At 37.0% G+C, this 21,681-nt stretch overlaps 1 protein-coding gene across 2 annotated transcripts in view; it reads left to right on the plus strand.

The window, feature by feature from the left end:
- The window catches only part of rbpjb (recombination signal binding protein for immunoglobulin kappa J region b), a 61,603-nt gene extending 40,996 nt beyond the window's left edge, over positions 1-20,607 (plus strand). For both annotated transcript variants that reach the window (XM_067401878.1, XM_067401879.1), the window contains exons 3-11: positions 1,660-1,755; positions 6,786-6,951; positions 7,089-7,263; positions 9,336-9,473; positions 11,026-11,138; positions 11,373-11,513; positions 15,213-15,368; positions 15,454-15,557; positions 16,089-20,607. In XM_067401878.1, coding sequence (XP_067257979.1) covers positions 1,660-1,755; positions 6,786-6,951; positions 7,089-7,263; positions 9,336-9,473; positions 11,026-11,138; positions 11,373-11,513; positions 15,213-15,368; positions 15,454-15,557; positions 16,089-16,425 — 1,426 coding nt within the window. In that variant the 3' untranslated portion in view covers positions 16,426-20,607. The remainder of the gene's footprint in view (positions 1-1,659; positions 1,756-6,785; positions 6,952-7,088; positions 7,264-9,335; positions 9,474-11,025; positions 11,139-11,372; positions 11,514-15,212; positions 15,369-15,453; positions 15,558-16,088) is intronic.
- The last annotated feature ends 1,074 nt before the right edge of the window (positions 20,608-21,681 follow it).

The raw sequence follows: 21,681 nt of genomic DNA on the forward strand, positions 1-21,681 counted from the left end.
AGGATTATTGTCAGAGCACAACCCTTTCACCTCTCTTCCCTCTCATACTTCCCCTCCCACCCTCATGTCACAGGGCCCCCTTGCTTTCCATAACAAAAGCCTGTCTAACTTGAGCGTGTGTGAGACGTTTGTGTGGCAAAGGGAATCTGCTTGTGTGTGTGTGTAAGCTGCCCCCCACAATAACCCCATCTCTGTGTCCCTCTGAGCATTTTGACGTGTCAGGTGTCACTGACATCTGTGCAAATGAGCCGTTTTTTTGTGCGAGTGTGTACGTGAGCGTTTTTTGTCCAACACTTACGGTCTGTTACAGATCAGTGTTTTTCATCTTCCTGCAGAATATTTCTGTTTAGGATTCTGTTCAAAGAACGCATGTATTGCATTAAAAAACAACCTTGTTTTTTTTTTTTGTTTCCTTTGAATGCATCACACTTGCAGAGTGTCCACATTTAGCAAGCTAATTTAAGTTTGCACATGCTGGGATGTTTTTCGTTAGTTAACTGAGGTAATTGGAACACTGACACGAAATCGGAATTCTTCGATTATGAGCTAAGAGATCTTGTGCCGTTTGACTTGTACACACACACATTGCTGTCCTTTTGCCCTTTTTCTTACCCCCCTCTTCCCCTTCTTTTTATTTTAAAGACCCCCAGCTGGAAAGCTGAGGTTTTTGGCCGCAGTGTTTGTATGCTTTCTGCAAGCAACACATAGTTGCACTCACCAGAGAATTGGCTAATCAAACTTGGGCCTGTGTTTCTAGTCAAGCTCTGGAGATTTGTGTTTTGAAGCGCATACAGGCCTTCAGAAAGCTTTCTTTTTAAAGAAACACACCAGAACCATCTACAACAGCAGTTCTAAACAGGTCTGAAACACAAGGAAACGTTTGAAAAACTCTTAACTGTGGCATTGGACTTAAAGCAGGCAAGTGAAAAGTTGCCCTTTTTATGAAAAAATGTAATCTTGCCTCTTTCAGTAATGGATTTTTTTTTTATCTATGATAATGTTATATCAAAGTCCCCTTACGCCAAGTCAGGTTACTTGGCAGCCATAATCGGGCAGCTTGTCATGCAAGTACAGCTCCTGTCTACTTGAATGGGGAAAGACCAAAATCTACAGAACCGTTTGTCGAAATAACTTCTCATTAACATACTTCAAATCAAGATTAAAATCTGACATCAATGTTATGATGTTATGAATGTTATGGAAACATTTATGCTGTACCAGCTAATGTGCAAGTGTTCTAGTGTAAACAAACAGATGATTAGTTCTTTTAATTGTAAGGCAGGACTTTAATTCCTACAGCCGCCGTATTGATGTTTCCTCCGTTCATATATTTACGTGTGGACATATCTGATTATACCACTTTTTTTGCTTAAGCACTCCACCAACTAGTTGACTAGTTAAACTATTCAAACCATGCAATTTTTTTTTTTTTTTTGAAGTTGTAACATTTGTGAAGAATAAGAAAATTATAGATTTTACGCATTTTATTAAATTTGAACGCACATTTGTAAGTTTACCTTTAATATTTTTTTTTTTTTTTTTTTTTTTTTTTTTAGGTGTTTGAGTACTTGGCTACAGAATTACTCAAAATTCCCATTACTCACTAATATTATCTAAAATTAACTGTCTTATGTGCTTCTTTTCCTTCTGTGATTACAGAGAAGCCATGCGGAATTACCTGAAGGAACGAGGAGACCAAACTGTGCTTATCCTACACGCTAAAGTTGCACAGAAATCATACGGCAATGAAAAAAGGTAAACGACCACTGTGATTTTTGATGAATTCATGAGATGAATTTTAAAATACTTTTTGACCTTTTAGCAGGCATAAATATGGAACATTTGCAAAATTGTTTAAAGGTGCTAAAGAGAATGTTTTGTTTTATATATTTTTGCAATATTACTTGAAACTGTCTTTACTAACTGATAAAAGACTATTTATTAGTTGCACTGAAAGGAATAATATTAAAGGGATAGTTCACCCAAAAATGAAAATTTGATGTTTATCTGCTTACCCCCAGGGCATCCAAGATGTAGATGACTTTTTTTCTTCAGTCGAACGCAAATTATGATTTTTAACTGCAACCGTTGCCATCTGTCAGTCAAATAATAGCAGTGATTGGGAACTTGAACAATAAGAGTCGAAAAAACTTCCATAGACAAATCCAAATTAAACCCTGCGGCTCGTGACGACACATTGATGGAACGACACGAAACGATCGGTTTGTGTGAGAAACCGAACAGTATTTATATAATTTTTTACCTCTAATACACCACTATGTCCAACTTCGTTCAGCTTCCGGCTAGTAAGGTCTGATCGCGCTCTGACAACGGAAGTGATGTCTCGCGCTCATTGAAGTATATGGGCGAGACATCACTTCCGTCTTCAGAACGCGTTTTTTGACCTCACTAACAGGAAGCTGAACGAAGTTGGACATAGTGGTGTATTAGAGGTAAAAATTATATAAATAATGTTCGGTTTCTCGCACAAACCGATCGTTTTGTGTCTTAGGACATTAATGTGTCATCACGAGCCGCAGGTTTTAATTTTGATTTGTCTAAGCAAGTTTTATTTACTGTTATAGTTGAAGTTCCCATCTACTGCTATTATTTGACTGACAGACGGCAGCGGTTGCAGTTAAAAATCATAATTTGCGTTCGACTGAAGAAAAAAAGTCACCTACATCTTGGATGCACTGGGGGTAAGCAGATTAACATCAAATTTAAATTTTTGGGTGAACTATCCCTTTAATATACATCATCTGTGCACGAGGTAGGGCCTTAAAAACATCAGCCAATCGTTTATGTGATCATCGCGTAAATGATTGGCCCTCTGGCTTGTCAATCACTGCCGTGACGTTCCTTGTGAGAGACGTGCACGGCTGCGCGCTCCAGTAACTTTCCACACTCCACGGGCGCTGCATGCGATGTTTTTGTCAGGAGACAGGAGTAACAAGTGCAGATTATGAGTTACCTGCGGTGAGTCCGACATAATGAATCCAAAAAACACGACACAGCGAATGCCGGTGGTAAACACTCGTGTTCCAATACTCGAGCAAGAGTTTTGGGAGGCGTTCCTTTTAAATTAGCTGTGAAGGAGGGGGGCTGTTCTTACGCATGCGCTCATTTCAAAAACTCAGTAACAGTCTGTGGATTCTCAGTCGACGAAAAAAATCCTCTGTATCACCTTTAATTATTTAATCTTTGATAGTTTTTTCAGCATCTTACGCCATGAGCTTAGTTCCACTTTTAACCCCTGTTCCATTCCTAAGCTCTCCATCTGTGTTTTTGAGCACAAAAAAATGTTCCATGTGAAACCCCTTATGCTGTCCATCTCTTCCCTAAGGTAGGAAAATTAGGTTTTTAGGGAAGAATGAATGTCAGGTGAAGAGGTGAAAGGACAAGAGAAGGAAAGAACATTTAAGAAGAAAAAAGGAGTGAGAGAGAACCTGATAAGAAAAGAAACCAAATAATGACAGGAAAGAGAAAAGAAATGATTAAGGAGGTGAGGTGATATGAGACAGGGAAGTGAAGGAGAGAAGGTCAGCGGAAAGAGAGACAAGATGATAACTGTAGAGAAACACAGTGTCTGGGGAACTGATGTCGCGGTTACAGCTCGCACGGCCTCATTTGGCAGAGAGACAGCACTGTTATTCGTGAACAGCACAGCCAAAACCTGGACACTTGTCAAGAACAACAGAATGCCAGATGAGAACAAAAGTATGCGCTTCATGAAATCATATACATGTGTTCTGTAATCAGAGATGTTTTATGACTAGGAAGTGTATCATTTAGCTTCAATTGAAAATGAATGTGAAGCACTTGACTTGTTGCACCAGTTCTGCTTCTTTGCGTGTCCTTGTGACCACGTTGACTTTTAAAACAGCTAATGGTGACTATTACTGTTGCTCATGTGTAGGGTAAGGGATTTGAAGCCCCCCAAACTAAGTATTAAAATCTTTGCTACAGACATGAATGATTGCTCAAATCATGTGACTTGTTGACTAGGCAATGCCCTTGCACATGCCTTAGTAGTAACACCTTAACAACCACTTAGCAACCGCATAGCAATGCCCTGGAAACCACCCCAGTACCCTAGTAATTGCATAGCAATGTTCAAAAAACCATCCATGAATCCCTAGCAACCACCCTAAACACCCTGGCAACTGCATAACACTGCTCTAACCATCACCCACGGCACACTATCAACTTTTTTTTTTCTCATTTTACAATGCCCTGACAACCACCTGGGACACCCTAGCAACCACATTGTAATGCCCTTGTAAATACACTGGGCTGCATTTGCTAAAATCGTTGTAAGCCTAAATACATCTTAGAACCATTGGTATCAATGGTCTCTACGATCAACTTGGCTCCCAATGCCTTCAAGAAACACAGCCATGGATGGTGACTCCCTAGCTAACACTTAGGACACCATAACAACAACCTAAAAAGCACCCACAACAGCCTAGCAACCACATAGCAACTCCTTGACAACTGCAAACCAATGCCCTAACAACTGCCCATAACACCATAGGGTCACTGGGATTTTGCCAAGTAAGGCATGTTCCTGGATCAACATATTTTGTTGATCCTGGAACAACAATCTTGTCCAAAAACATAGCCCTAACCATATCCCTACCCCCTAAACCTAACCCTACCCATAACTTATCTCTAAAATGAATAACACTGATGTAGAAGCAACTAACCCTGGTTGTAAGTCTAAACTTGACATAAACTATAAACTTGTCCCTCAAATCTGTGTTGATTGGAATGTTGGTCCAGGATCAACATGTTGTACTTGGTAAAATCATGTTCACCAACACCCTAGCGTTTTGAGATTTGTGCATCTGTTTCCATCAGTAAATGTCAAACTCTAGTTGTCTTTGTAGCTGTTTGTAGTAAAGTCGTGGTTTTTCATGCTGGTAATCATTAATGTAACATCATAAATGTGTTATAGATTAAACCAACACATTTTTGTTGCTGCTTTGATAATGACAGATTGATACAGATCAAACGCACAAGCCTAGTCGTCCTGACTACGACATGAGTCTTTCACTATTAGGATGTGAAAGTAGACTTCAGACATGTCTTTTCCTTTTTCATTTCAAAGACACCAATACAGAAAATGCTAAACAGTACCAAAATGAGGCTGTCATGCATGGGTGAAACATGATTGGGGTTGGGTCTGTCCCCTAACTCATATCTACAGCATCTTTCAGTCTGACGATGTGGAAGCGCTGTTATTCCCCTTGTATTGCACCAGTTTTCAGATAATAGCTGCAGCTCTGTGTCATGAGCATTCCCCCGCCTCACGTCTAGACACGCATCCAAGATGTGCGGTGAGCAGATAACGTCACCCACAGAGATCACGGCTTTAATGTCAAGTACATCTTCGGCATTCAAGGTCATGTTGATTGATATATGTTTGTTCTAACATCCCTTTGATGATCTAGTCCACAATATACATGAGATGAGCAAAGATGACTTAGACCCCAGACTCCGGTCAGCCTCAGGATATGGTGTAGTACAGTCTAAAATGTACCTTCTGTGCTGGTTTGCTTAGGTTTAGGTTTTCAGTATTTTTGATTGACCATCTGATGGTGGTTTCTTGAGTTTGTCCTGCAAGTGAAAGCTGTACCAACACTGCACATGTTGTGCTGCCACCTAGTGCTGATCTAAAGTAATTCTGATAGGTCATGTACTGTACATTTGATGTGTAATGTATAGCTATTAATTCATTCATTCATTCATTCAACAGTTGTTTATAATTGTATATTTTCTCATCAATGTACTTCTTGCAGAATCTGTTGAATTTTTCACATTTATATAAATATAATTATAAATATAATTAATATTTAATTGTAGTTTTTGTGTATTCATTCGGTCATTTTTGTCATCACCGGAAGCAGCATTATTTATTTTTGTTGTAAATGTTCACTCATTAATTCATTTTAATACATTCATTTTAATATACCATCTATCTATCATTCCATAATATATAAAGTGTACCATCCATCCATCCCATAATTTATGAAGTATACCATCTATGTATCATCCCATAATATACAGTATAAAGTATACCATCCATCCATCCATTCCCTAATTTATGAAGTATACATCCATCTAACATCCTTTAATATATGAAGTATACCATCCATCCATCCATCCAGTGCAGTGTTTGTTCACAACCATCCATCCATCCATCCATCCATCCCATAATGAAGTATTCCATCCATCCATCCATCCATCCATCCATCCATCCATCCATCCATCCATCCAATAATATATGTATACCATCCATCCATCCAATAATATATGTATACCATCCCTCCATCCATCCAATAATATATGTATACCATCCCTCCATCCATCCAATGCAGTATTTGTTCACATCCATCCATCCATAACATAATATATGAAGTATACCTTCTATCCATCCCTCCATCCAATGCAGTGTTTGTTCCCATCCATCCATCCATCCATCCATAATATATAATTAAATTTTTACTGAATTGGGTACTTTAAATTTAAGCCAGCAACCATCTGTCAACACCATAGTAACCCTGTAGAAATGCATTGGCAACCACCACCTTAAGATTATGCCAGTTTGATTTTCATTGTCAAGCACCACTCACATTTTGTTCTGAAAATGCAAAAATCTAGTTTTGATCATAAACGAGCTTGCCCAATATGCCATGCTTTGATATTTGTAATGAACAGTTTATGTTCTCCACAAACACTTTTCTATCTTACAGTAACATTCTTAATTTGTGTTTGTCTAGGTTTTTCTGTCCTCCCCCATGCGTGTATCTGATGGGCTGTGGATGGAAGAAGAAGAGAGAACAGATGGAGCGAGACGGCTGCTCTGAGCAGGAATCTCAGCCATGCGCCTTCATCGGCATCGGCAACAGCGATCAGGAGATGCAGCAGCTAAACTTGGAGGGGAAGGTAATGCACTCATGCACAGATGTGCTGCCAAAATGAAACAGCAAGAGCTACTCAGCCAAGCACACAGAGCCAAAGCAACACAATTAGCATACCATTATTTTTCTCATGAATACGCAAATCTTGCTTCTTCCCTGTAGAACTATTGCACAGCCAAAACATTATATATATCAGACTCGGACAAACGCAAGCACTTCATGCTGTCGGTGAAGATGTTCTACGGCAACAGCGCAGACATCGGCGTCTTCCTCAGCAAGAGGATCAAGGTCATCTCCAAACCTTCAAAAAAAAAACAGTCCCTCAAAAATGCAGACCGTGAGTGTATTCACCACCCATATTACACTCACTTACAATGCCTTTGAGACCATTTAGCAATAAAGCATAACTGGAATGAATAATAACATCCTGTTTTATAATAACTTTAAATGAAAATTAGATATTAGAGGGAACGGTAACACTTTAGAATGCTGTTCTATCATTAATGAATAACTACACAAGAAGAAACATGAGTAACACATTATTAAAGGGATAGTTCACCCAAAAATGAAAATTTGATGTTTATCTGCTTACCCCCAGCGCATCCAAGATGTAGGTGATTTAGTTTCTTCAGTAGAACACTAATGATGATTTTTAACTCCAACCGTTGCCGTTTGTCAGTCAAATAATGCTAGTGGATGGGAACTTCTTCTATAAGAGTAAATAAAACTTGCATAGACAAGTCCAAATTAAACCCTGTGGCTTGTGACGACACATTGATGTCCTAAGACACGAAATGATCGGTTTGTGCGAGAAACCGAACAGTATTTATATCATTTTTTAACTCTAATACACCACTTTGTCCAACCGCGTGCAGCACTGGTTAGTAATGTCTGATTGCGCTCTGACAGCGGCAGTGACGACTCGCTCTCATTGAAGTATATGCGCGAGACATCACTGCCGCTGTCAGAGCGTGATCAGACCAAACGAATCGAGTGATGAATGCAGTTGGACAGTGGTGTATGAGAGGTAAAAAATTATATAAATATTGTTCGGTTTCTCGCACAAACCGATCATTTCGTGTCTTAGGACATCAATGTGTCGTCACGAGCCGCAGGGTTTAATTTGGATTTGTCTAAGCAAGTTTTATTTACTCTTATAAAAGAAGTTCCCATCCACTAGCATTATTTGACTGACAGGCGGCAACGTTTGGAGTTAAAAATCATCATTTGTGTTCTACTGAAGAAACAAAGTCAGCTACATCTTGGATGCGCTGGGGGTAAGCAGATAAACATCAAATTTTCATTTTTGGGTGAACTATCCCTTTAACACTCTAGTAACTACTATTAACTAACAAGAAACTCTGATTGTCTAATTAGTAAGTAATACTGCTTAGTCAAATGTGGTAGTTCACTATTAGCTATAGTGCTCAAGGAGCTAAATTATTACCAAATCCTTCAGAAGGAATTATTCATTATTTGGATCACTTTTCTAAAGTGAAAAGAATAACTCCCTAATATTGACTGAAGTCATTGTAAGCTTTGGAGGGTTTTGGATAGTAATGACTCAAGTGTTACTACATCCTTCTAAAGGAACACATTAATGTACCTTTTTAAAAAGGTTTCTCCTGGATTAATTTTAGAATTTTTGTTGAATATTCTATTGAAAGACTCTATGTAATTGTTGTTATTTATGTTGTTGTTACTGGTATATATGCCTGATTTTGTATAGTGATTGTTTTTAAGACATAATTATTGTAAACAATGTATTGAAGTGATACTGCTGATTGCCATGAATATAGCCATTGCTGCTGATATGGCATTAAATCATAAATAAATAAATAAATAAACATCCTTCTAAAGGAATTACTAATTATTTGGATCAGTATTCTAAAGTAAAAAAGCATGATAACTCCCTAGTATTGACTGAAGTCATTATAAGCTTTTTAGGTTTTTATACATTTTGTGAGGTTTTGGATAGTAATTCCTTCAGAAGGATGTAATAAAACTTGAGTCATTACTGTTCAATACTTTACAAAAACCTCAAAAGCTTACATTGACTTAAGTCAGTATTAGGGAGTTTTTCACTTTAGAATACTGATCCAAATAACAAGTAATTCCTTTTTTGGAATTCAGTTCTTAGTCATCTTCTGGGAAGTATGAAAAAAATAGTAGTTATTGATTTAGTTGATGAGTTACCACATTCGACTGAGCACTATTACTTACTAATTAGTTAATCAGAGTTTCTTGTTAGTTAATAGTAGTTACTAGAGTGTTAATAATGCGTTACTCATTTGTTCCTGTGTAGTTATTCGTTAATGGCGGAACAGTATTCTAAAGTGTTACTGAGGGAGCTTTTGATTCAAACAGCATGTTTGTGTTCTGACAGAGTTGTCTCTCTCCTGTGTGCAGTCTGTATAGCATCAGGAACGAAAGTGGCGTTATTTAACCGACTTCGCTCTCAAACAGTCAGTACACGTTACCTGCATGTAGAGGGAGGAAACTTTCATGCCAGCTCACAGCAGTGGGGAGCCTTCTACATCCACCTCTGTAAGTGTAACACACATTCATGCACACTTCTGTAGAGTAATATTGATTGTCACATCATTTAAGGGATAGAAAAATTAAAATTTTGTCATCATTTACTCACCCTCAAGTTGTTCCAAACCTGTATCGAGTTTCTTTCTTCTGCTGAACACAAAAAAACATATTATGAAGAATGTTGAAAAAAAGTATGAAAAAAATTAATGTAGGAAAATAAAATACTATGGAAGTCAATGGCTACCGGTCTGGTTACCAACATTCTTCAAAATATCAACAGAAGAAAGAAACATGTACAGGTTTGGAACAACTTGAGAGTGAGTAAATGATGTCAGAATTTTTAATTTAGGGTGAACAATCCCTTTAATAAAAAAAAAAAAAAAACTCCAAACTTTTGAGTGGTACTGTAGTTCAAAGTGTTTGCCAGATTTTAAACTATTACACTCAGTGTTAATCTTATTTTGCACCTATCCACAGTTCACTTGGTGTTTGTGATGTTTAAGGGGAGGTTCATCTGAAATTTTATATAACCCTGAGAGCAAAACTGACTATACGGGTGTGGTCTTGTTTACTTGGTATTGCTGTATGTGTCTTAAACAAACCTGTTTGCTAACCGCCACAACGGGAAAAAGCGCAGAAGAAGAACAGACGATCTATGCATAAATATGTTTGTGTGTAATCTGATCAACCAGTGTTTCAACTGCGGAATGACATCAATAAAACAGCTTGAGAATTATACTTCACGTAGCATTACATTTACCTCAGGCAAGTCATTTAGTGTCCACAGCATGTTAGTTCACTAGAGAAATGAACTCGAGAGGGGCGCATTTCACTAAATATATGCACTATATTAGCTTACATATTCATTATATTTACTTAACTGTTAGTAATGTCTTAATTATTTAATATATGTTTAAATAAATTTGTTAAATCAAGTAAATAATATATGTTTAATTAATTAAAGTGAATGCAAATCCTGCCTCATGTGCAATTTTAGTGTTGATTATTATATCTAAAAATAAATAGCAACTGAATTAAATAGTTTGGGCTCTGTTGTTAATTAAAACCTGTAATGTTATAGTAAGGTGCAAGAAAGGGCTCCCTGTATATAGTTTACAGCGTTAGCTGAGATTTTTTTTTTTAATCCCTAAGATAATGTTAATTGTAATTGTATTTATTTAAAGTGAGAGAGACACAATTTGTTCAATAAACCACTGTTTAAAAAAAAAAAAAAAAAGATTTTGTTTTTTGTTTTCTCCCCCCTGCTGCACCGAACCATGACTTTAATACTGAGGTACATACCAAACAATCATGTTTGTGTATGTTTACACCCCTACTATTAAGTTATTAATGTCAATCAAACAAGAATGACAAGAAAGAAGGAAAGATAAAACCAATCAGTGTTCTTGATTTGTTTCTTTTTTCATTATTACTTGCAGTAACTATTTGTTAGTAATAGAAAAACATACATGACATTAATACTGAAATGTTGGTGTGTTGACAATTATAATGGAAGGTCTGATCACAGTCTGATGATTAGTCTTTTTTAATTATATTTTAGTGGATGATGAAGAGTCGGAAGGAGAGGAGTTCACTGTGCGAGACGGCTACATTCACTATGGCCAAACTGTCAAACTCGTGTGCTCTGTGACTGGCATGGCTCTTCCTAGACTGGTAAGACTCTCACTGTGTGTGTCTCTTCATCTGATAATTTTCCGCATGTTATCCTTTCTCTCTATTATCCTCGGTTTTGTTTCTATCAGCTGACAGTATATATAATTAACAGACAGTTTATATAAAAAGCCTGTAGGGGTCATAATCAGTCACTGCTACAAAAAAAAGCTCTTTGGATACATGAAGGCAATACAATGTTGATGTCCTAAAGTTTATATGATACTTCGCATACAGATCATCCGTAAAGTGGACAAGCAGACCGCTTTGCTGGATGCAGATGACCCTGTCTCCCAGCTGCATAAGTGTGCCTTTTACCTGAAGGATACGGAGAGGATGTACTTGTGCCTTTCTCAAGAGAGGATCATCCAATTTCAAGTGAGTACCACAATGGATCTTTTTACTACCATTGGCTCAGTAATGTTCATAAAGAGGATGTTAGATGCAGTCTGATTTTGTCGGAAATGTGTATCCTTCTAAAATCATTTTGTACACAATACCCAAAGTTTTTCTTAAAAGTTTATTGAAGGTCAAGTGTGTGTGTGTGTATATATATATATATATATATATATATATATATATATATATATATATATATATATATATATATATATATAATATAATATAATATAATATAATATAATATATATATATATATATATATATATATATATATATATATATATATATATATAATATATGTATATGTATATGTATATATATATATGTATATATATATATATATATATATGTATGTGTATATGTATGTATGTATGAAATTAAACTTGGATATATTTTAGCGTAGTCAATGTGCTGCTTGTATAGTAGTAGATATATAAGATAGATAATTTATTTGTCCTCCAAGAGGAAATTCATCTTCACAGTGGGTGTAACACAATCACATCTCATACATATATTACAATACAATAAAAAAAAAGAAGAAAAGAAAAAAAGAGGAGCATGAAATAAAGGCTGATTCCTAAGTGTTTAAGGCCCATACGCTTACAGGAACAAAACTCCTACTGTAGTTGGCCTTTCTGCACATAGGTATAGATTTACTATCCTCTGAAAATAACTTAACATACAGCCATTATTGTCAAAATAGCTGGCAACAAAAGTGAGTACACCCTAAGTGATAAAAGCTGTATGGCGTTTAACCATGCAAAGCCACATGTCCTATTCATCATGTTCATGTTTTTCTCTGTGTGACAGGACCATACAAATGTGTGGATTTTGTATTAGTGCAGTTAAAATTTGGTGCTTTGAGTACAATTCCCTCATATTGATCACTGGATGTTCAACACGGCACCTCATGGCAAAGAACTCTCTGAGGATTTGAGAATTAGAATTGTTGCTCTCCACAAAGATGGCCTAGGCTATAAGAAGATTGTTAACACAATTAAACTGAATTACAGTACAGTGGCCAGGGTCATATTGAGAGGTTTTCCAAGACGGCTTCCACTCGGAACAGGCCAAAGAAGTTGAATCAAAGAAGTTGAGACCTTGTGCTGTGCGTCAGGTGCAGAAGCTGGCTTCAATAAACAGATGCATGAGTGCTGCCAGCATTGCTTTAGAGGTTGCAGAAGCGGAAGGTCAGCTTGTCAGTGGTCAGACCATACACCGCACACTGCAACAAGTCGGTTTGCATGGCCGTCATCCCAGAAGGAAGCCTCTTCTGAGGCTGGCTCACAAGAAAGCCCGCAAACAGTTTGACAACCTGTCCAAGAGCATGAATTACTGGAACCATGTCCTGTGGTCTGATGAGACTAGGATAAACTTGTTTGGTTCAGATGGTGTCAAGCATGTGTGACGACACCTTGGTGAGGAGTACCGATAAAATTGTGTCTTGCCTACAGTCAAGCATCGTGGTGGTAACATCATGGTCTGGGGCTGCATGATTGCTGCTGGTAGTGGGGAGCTGCGCTTCATTGAGGGAAACATGCAACATGTAACATTTCAACATGTACTGTGACATTCTGAAGCAGAACATGATGCCCTCCCTTCAGAAACTGGGCTGAACGGCATGATAATGACCCCAAACACACCGCCAAGATGACAACTGCCTTGCTGAGGAAGCTGAAGGTGAAGGTGATGGAGTGGCAAAGTATGTCTCCAGATCTGAACCCTATTGAGCAGGTGTGGGGCATCCTCAATCGAAAGGTGGAGAAGCGCCATGTGTCTAACATCCAGCAGCTCTGTGATGTCATTATGGAGGAGTAGAAGAGGATCCCAGCAACAACCTGTGCAGCTCTGGTGAATTCCATGCCCAGGAGGATTAAGGCAGTTCTAAATAACAATGATGCTCACACAAAATATTGACACTTCGGACACAGTTTTGACATGTTCACTTAGGGTGTACTCACTTTTGTTGCCAGTTATTTTGACAATAATGGCTGTATGTTGAGTTATTTTCAGAAGACAGTAAATCTGTACTGCTATACAAGCTGCACATTGTCTACTCTGAAGTACAGTACAGTCCAAAAGTTTGGAACCACTAAGATTTTTAATGTTTTTAAAAGAAGTTTCGTCTGCTCACCAAGGCTACATTTATTTAATTAAAAATACAGTAAAAAACACTAATATTGTGAAATATTATTACAATTTAAAATAACTGTGTACTATTTAAATATATTTGACAAAGTAATTTATTCCTGTGATGCAAAGCTGAATTTTCAGCATCGTTACTCCAGTCTTCAGTGTCACATGATCCTTCAGAAATCATTGTAATATGCTGATCTGCTGCTCATTAAATATTTATGATTATTTTCAATGTTGAAAACAGCTGTGTAGTTGTTTTTTTTCAGGATTCCTTGATGAATAGAAAGTTCAAAAGAACCGCATTTATCTGAAATACAAAGCTTCTGTAGCATTATACACTGCCGTTCAAAAGTTTGGGGTCAGTAAGAATTTTTTTTTTTTTTAAAAGAAATTAAAGAAATGAATACTTTTATTCAGCAAGGATGCATTAAATCAATCAAAAGTGGCAGTAAAGACATTTATAATGTTACAAAAGATTCGATTTCAGATAAACACTTTTGTACAATTGCACAAATATTTTGTACAATTGTACACATTAAATGTTTCTTGAGCATCAAATCAGCATATTAGAATGATTTCTGAAGGATCATGTGACACTGAAGACTGGAGTAATGATGCTGAAAATTCAGCTTTGCCATCACAGGAATAAATTACCTTGTGAAATATATTCAAATAGAAAACAGTTATTTTAAATTGTAATAATATTTCACAATATTACTGTTTTTTACTGTATTTTTAATTAAATAAATGTAGCCTTGGTGAGCAGATGAAACTTCTTTTAAAAACATTAAAAATCTTAGTGGTTCCAAACTTTTGGACTGTACTGTATATCAAATTTTCATATCTATAATATTGTCCCTTGAGAACATATAATAAAATGGTTGCTGAAATGTGAGGGGTGTATTCACTTTTGTGAGATTCTGTATAATATATATATATATATATATATATATATATATTTTTTTTTTTTTTTTTTTTAGTGGAAGCATTAGTTTTGCTTAACTTTTAAATAGTCATCTATTATAGTGTTAGTTCACCCCAAATTGAAAATTGTCATTAATTACTCACCCTCATGTCGTTCCAAACTCGTAAGACTTTCGTTCATCTTTGGAACACAAATGAAAATCTTTTTGATAAAATCTGAAAGATGTCTATCTCTCCATTGACAGCTATGCAATGACCACGTTGATGCTTCAAAAAGTTCATAAAGAGATCATAAAACTAATCCATATGAATCGAGCGGTTTAGTCCAAATTTTCTGAAGAGACTCGATCGCTTTTTATGATGAATAGATTTAATTTAGGCTTTTATTCACATGTAAACATTGATCAGCAAACATAACCGAACATGAACGACGAACAAGAACAAACCTCAAACGTGCTGCCCAACACACGAGAATGAACCTCATTGGTTACGCAGCACGTTCGAGCTTCCAGAAGAGGTTTGTTCTTGTGTCATAATGATTGTATATTATATCAAATTTTATGCTATTTTTTTTTTTTTTTTTTTTTGATGTTTTGTGTGTCTGTGTGTTTGTAGGCTACTCCATGCCCAAAGGAACCAAATAAAGAGATGATAAATGATGGTGCCTCCTGGACAATCATCAGCACTGATAAAGCAGAATACACGTTCTATGAGGGCATGGGCCCTGTACACACCCCAGTCACACCTGTGCCTGTGGTCGAGAGCTTACAGGTAACACACTTCCTGGTGTTGTACACTCAGAGATCTCTGCCTGCAGTTAATAATGTATGTACACTATGTATGTGTGTTTGAGCAGTTAAATGGCGGGGGAGATGTAGCGATGCTGGAGCTGACAGGACAGAACTTCACTCCAAGTCTGCGGGTGTGGTTCGGTGATGTAGAGGCTGAAACCATGTACAGGTATGGATATTATTTGAAAAGATATCCATACAGGAAAAGAGAGTATAAATCCAAGCGGATTTGAGATGTAATTTATGTATTAACAGATTATTTTATAGTGGGAATTTTACTGAGTACTTAGTAATATTATTTGACAAGTTATTTAATTAGGGTTGTTGCTTGTAATATACTGTTATTACTGTAGTAAGTACATGTAAGATGAGTAACAGGGACACAAAAATACTTTTAAGTGCACTACAAGTGTATATTCAATACAAGTAAGTGCACTTCTTTTTCACAAGGGAGTCCTAAATCCTTACAAACCTGTTAAATGCAACAGTAAATGACAGTTAAGATTTGACGGGTCGTAGGTTGAAGTGCCTCTGCCTCGTAAAATTTGAAGTGAACAAGACCCCACATGTTTTGTTTAATCTGTATTAAAGCTTTATGTGGTAGTTAAAGCAAAAGATGTACTTTTATTACCACCGTCATTTAAAAATATTGCAGGCAGTAACAGACTGAATTATTAATACACATTTACTTCCTCTGCAGGTGTGGGGAGAGCATGCTGTGCGTCGTCCCAGACATCTCGGCGTTCCGCGAGGGCTGGCGGTGGGTGCGACAGCCGGTGCAGGTTCCCGTGACGCTGGTCCGAAACGACGGTATCATCTATTCGACGACGCTCACATTCACATACACGCCCGAACCCGGCCCCCGTCCGCACTGCAGCGCGGCCGGCGCCATCTTACGAGCGGGCAACACCAGCTTGCTTTCCACGACTGGCAACAGCGTGGGAGGGACTGGAGAAACGACACCCTATGGAGCCAACAGCACGTCTAACGCCGTCACAGCGTCATCCTCTAATGCAGCCGCGGCTGTGGTGTTATAACACACGCAGCGATGCTCACAAACTCACAACGTACTATGCGTGAAACAGAAGACTACAAACTATTTGTAAAAGTGCTGCATATTGAGTTTCAAAATAAAATCCCTTAACAGCGGAGACGGAAATCAAGGGATAGATGGGCAAAAAAGGCAAAACCTGTGGCAAGGACAAAATATTTGAGAGATGGTTCTCCTGTGCCCTCTTGTGGTTTTCTCTAAGGAGCCGGTCTGGTGCTAGCAATAGACAATGCCTGAGAGGAAACACCAGCAGGTGTCGAAGACATGGAGACAAGACCACAGCAATGATACATCAGCCATGTACAAAATGTGTCGACTGAAAATTATGTTTAGTCTCCAATGTTCCTTCCTTCTGGTCTGTGTGTGCGATTGGGTAAGATGTATCATAACCTGGGAGGTCTAAACTCTTAGGAAAAGGGTCACATTGAAATTGTGAGATGAGTTTTTATGGACCAAGGATATTGTATAAGCTTTAGTAAAGGTACATTTTTTTTTTTTTTCTCCATACCTTTTTTATATCAAACATTATAGTACACTTTTGTTACCAAATAGGTTCTATTCCTCCTCTGAGCTTCACCTCTTTTTTTTTTTTTCTGTATATAGATACTTCATATACATCTGTTCGCTTGGACTCCTTCAGTTTTGATACTTTGTATTTTGTAATACCGTTTTTTTCTTTTCCATACGTTTTAGTTTTTAATTTTTAATTTGGGAGAAACTCAGAGGGCCTGTTTTTTTTATCATTCGTTTTTATGAAGTCTTTAAAAAGAAAAGAGCTTTAAGCAATGCCTCTGCCTTGCCTGCATTACAATATGCGCTACGCTTCCTTTAAGCATTTCATTATCGATGTGTCTAGATCTCACAAAAGGAACAATGCCATCTTTCTATGTCTTATTTGGGAATATAAACCAGAAAACACAATATAGAAGATTTGGATGCAACGTGTCTCTTCGATACGGTAGCCATAGTGTAGTTAATTTGCTCTAGGGCACAAGTAGGATCTCACATATCAATGTCAGAAAGTTCACTGTAGTTGGATATTTGTAACGGACAAGTTCTGACACGAGTTTAGACTCCGACAGTTTTAGTGCTGTTTTATAATGTTTCCTTTCTAAAATCCAATTTTTTGTCTTCCTGATCTTCCATTTGCATTTTCTAAAATTTGAAATGCTCTCAAAAACAGATGATTTGAAGACGTGCTCTACCATTAGATGTGGCCTTACTGGAACAAAGGTTCCTGCTTTAGTTCACCCCTTCAAAAGGAGGTTTACAAACGCGACCCGAGGAACCAAGCCTTGCATTTTGAACATTTTACATGCGATTTTGTGATATTTAAACTCCCTAAACTTTATTTTCGTTTGGATTTAGAAGATCTAAATCTGTAATAGATACGAACATACCCAAAGATATTATATTGCATTGTTGTCTTTTTTTTCTTTTCTTTTTTTTTTTATATTTAAAGAGTATGTTGGGATTTGTGGCCTCTCGCACACCAAAAGTAGGAAGCTTTACTCCGTTGGTCATTGATGTGTTTATCGTGGCCTTGGTGTCTCACCAACAAGTAGACTAGTATTAATGACAACAACAACAACAAAAAAAACCTAGCTGTAATGAACTCCAGCACTAATAGTGTTTTGTGACTTTCTTTTTTATGTACAGTAATTTAACTTTTGAATTTTATGCATCCATTTGTAAGAAAAAAAAGAAAGAAAGAAAAAAAAAGAGAAACCATTCAGCCATTTTTTTTCTGTGTCTGTGGCTCTTAACCCAGTTATGTCCTTGGTGTTTCTTGTCAAAACGGTTGGGTGTTTAGTGTCCGAGTTTGTCCTTACATTGTATGCTAATGTCTGGATAGTAATTGGACATCATGGGACTAGAAACATGGAAGTTAATGGCCTTTAAATGTGTGTGTCTCAAAGATGTAAGCATACAGCAATACTGTATAGGTCACTTTGTGTGTCTTGGTCTGTGGAAATAGCCACTGATTTTTCACCAGCCTGATCCACAACGTATGTGGTCATGAAGAACAGCTGGCTCAACTAGAGTCATATTCACTTTCTTTACACTTCTTCTTCCTCCTCTTCTTCATACTAATTTAATCAGACACCTTTTTGGTAGGTTTGTAGATTTGCGTGGATCCTGCACTGTCTTCCTTACTTGGAAAATCTGTAGTGTTGTACAAGTAGGCGACCCGTCAAATAAGGCAATACTCCAGCATTGTAGGCCTATAATGTAGTTTATTTCGGGGAAAACTGTAACTTGAATGTTTCTGCAAAAAAAAAAAAAAGAGAGAAAAAAAGAAGAAAAAAATTCACGTGTTGCCTCCACTAGATTTTTCTTTTCATCATTAGCATCATCATCATCATCATCCCTCTTTCTTTCTCCGTGACAGCCTCTTTGCAAAAATCTTCCATGAGGAAACTCTTGCACTCGGTTTCCCAGAATTCTCGCATTACAGTCTTCTTCCATTTTACAATCTTCTTGCAAATTCAGAATCATATAAACGCACACTTCCATTTGGGGGAAGATGGCACTGGGCAAAAGCATGGATGCATTTTTTACAGATATTTTTAATTTGTCCATTTAATTTGTTATATTTGATGGTTTTTAACTAAAGTCACTGTCATTGTAAGAGCTTCCATTCAAGCAATGTGGTGTTGTCCTTTCATGTCATTTTTTCTCATTATAATTCAAATGCTTCCCTTGATTTATATGGGATCACGACCCAAAAAAAGACAAAAACAAGTGCTTTAAGCCGGTCCGCCTTGAAATGATACAGCATCGTTGAAACAACTCCTACACAAACGAAAGAAAGTGATTAATTCAGACCATAAATTCAGTTTGACTTTATCATGTTTTTGTTAGCATAGCACAATATTATCATCATTTATGCATTTATAGTGAGAACATTTCTGAACCGCTCCGTCAGTCTGATCGCTGCCTCTGTTCCACGTTTTGTTGACATTGTGGATTTGCTCAGCTCTGCCCCTCCCTTACCATGGCGTTATGGTGGTAATGTGCATTATGTTGCTCTCTGAACAAACCAATTGACAATCTTACTGTTTACATTTTTTGAAGGTGTTGAGCTTTAGAATGAAGGACTTGTTCAGACCCATATCTGAAACTGACATGTTGCGCTGTGTATTTTAATTGCTCAGAAAATTGGAGGATAACAAAATCCATAAATTTGCATTATATAATTTTTCTGTCAGTTATAAATCAATGGAAGAGCTTGAAACATGTTTTTTTTTTTCATTAATTGTCCAAGGCATGTATTTAGAGGTCACGTGCCGAGCCTTAAAAACACATTTAATGGCAAATCTGAGTCTTTTTTTTTTTTTTTTTTTTTTCTCCATTAACTTTGCTCTTCCCAAAAAAAACGACTATTTTTGTGCTTAATGAGCTCTGATCAATGTATAGGTGATATGCCAAATGTCTTATACTTACATTTCCATGCACTGCTTTTCAAACATGGCACCAGAGGCAGCTTTTAAAGATATCTCAATAGTTATAGAAGAGAGAAAGATGAAAATAAAGGCTTATGTACTGTAGACAAACTGTGGTAACTTCAGCGGTTCTCTAGTTCCATACAAAGAGCTTGAATTGGTCATAATGTTGTCTTGCTTTGCCTTTTGGACGTGAACATGTAATCAAAGGCTTAAATAGGGCACAACTTTTTGTTTTACCATCGGGAGAGTTTTGTGGCCGCATGTGTTATACTGCATCGCGTCACGTTGTTATGCCTCTAGGACAGTTTTAGTTTTGTAATTCACCCTTTCCGCTGGTTTTGCACTTAGAGAAAACCACATTTGTCTAGATTAGTTGCTTACAGTCACTTTTCATGTAAAGCAATCCTGCTGTGCCTAATTTGATGCTCTGTGCTAGGCTTTATGTGTGCAGCTCGTCCTCCACCCTTCTTAAGCTTTCACTTCCCATTTGTCAGTGTCATTTTTTTTTTCTGCTCTCTTTTCTTCTTTGTCTGTTCTAGTTATAATATTCAGAGGTATCAGTATGGTAGCAATCTCAGTTCTTAATGGGCCGCTGATGTTAGGATCATGTGCCCTCATGTGAAACAAGGAGAATTAGTTCTGTTTCATTTGTCTGTTTGTTTGATTTTGTACATATTGCACCTGCTCAGTTCCATATGTCATTAAATAATAAAACTGCAATATTGGCATAAAAATCTAGAAATAAAAGTGAGATTTATTTCCTTTGTATATTCTTTTTTTACAACTGCAACTTCTTACAGGTGTCATGAACTGCTTTTAATTTTTAGAATGTTCTCTGAGGTCCACTTATAATGTTATCAAGATTTTTACATCCTAATTTAGTTATTTTCTATCCTGTTTTTGGCCCTCCCTTTGAAACACTCAGTTTTGATAGGCGTGCCGCATTCAAGACTTGGAAGTACACTGGGTAACTGTTTTGCATTTTAAAATAATTTTCAACATCTCCGCCATTACATGTGGAATTTTTTAAAAAACTTAGCATAATTGAAAAATGTGTCTTTTTTTTTCAATAAAGCCTTGATCCCCCCCAGAAGGACAATAAAAAAAAAAAATGTTGGAGAAAGTAGTGTACCTGCAATACTGTATCAAGCTTTACCTTTAAATATGAAGATAGTGTTTGGCCACCCCTGAAATTGGTCATACAGAAGTACATTAAAGGCAATTCATACATAAAATGACTTTAAAAATTATGAACATTATTCCATTTTTTTTTTTTTCCCAGTTAAAAAAAAAGTCACTCAAACACATGAAATCCTACGCACCTTTTTAATATAGGTTGTTTATTGTCGCTACATGTTCATTAGGTTTTGGATATCATAAAATAATATACAAGCACTGTATTGAAACTGATAAAAGTGTTAAGCCAGTTTCCAGTTATACCCCGCTAGAAATTTTACATTCCCAGAACATTCTCAGAACGTCCCCACTGGTGTTAAGGATGTTGCCTAGTAACATTCCCAGTACGTTCAGACGGTCACGATGTGGAGTTCTTTTAAGGTTTGGGGGACGTTATTTGACGGACCTTTACTGAACATTCAGGATGTTCTCTGAACGTTTAGGGAACCATACTTTATTTGGAAATGTGATGTTGTCCCTGCTGCCCAATTTAATTGAAAATTAAAGCTAAATCAACTAACAAAAGTGGCTGTTCAAACAAAAAAAATTCTTTAATGTCTTACAAAGATGAAAAAAAATCCTGGATTATTATGAAACCTTTGTAAAATGCAAATCAC

This window comes from Chanodichthys erythropterus, chromosome 11 (assembly GCF_024489055.1).
Source record: "Chanodichthys erythropterus isolate Z2021 chromosome 11, ASM2448905v1, whole genome shotgun sequence".
NCBI lineage: Eukaryota > Metazoa > Chordata > Actinopteri > Cypriniformes > Xenocyprididae > Chanodichthys > Chanodichthys erythropterus.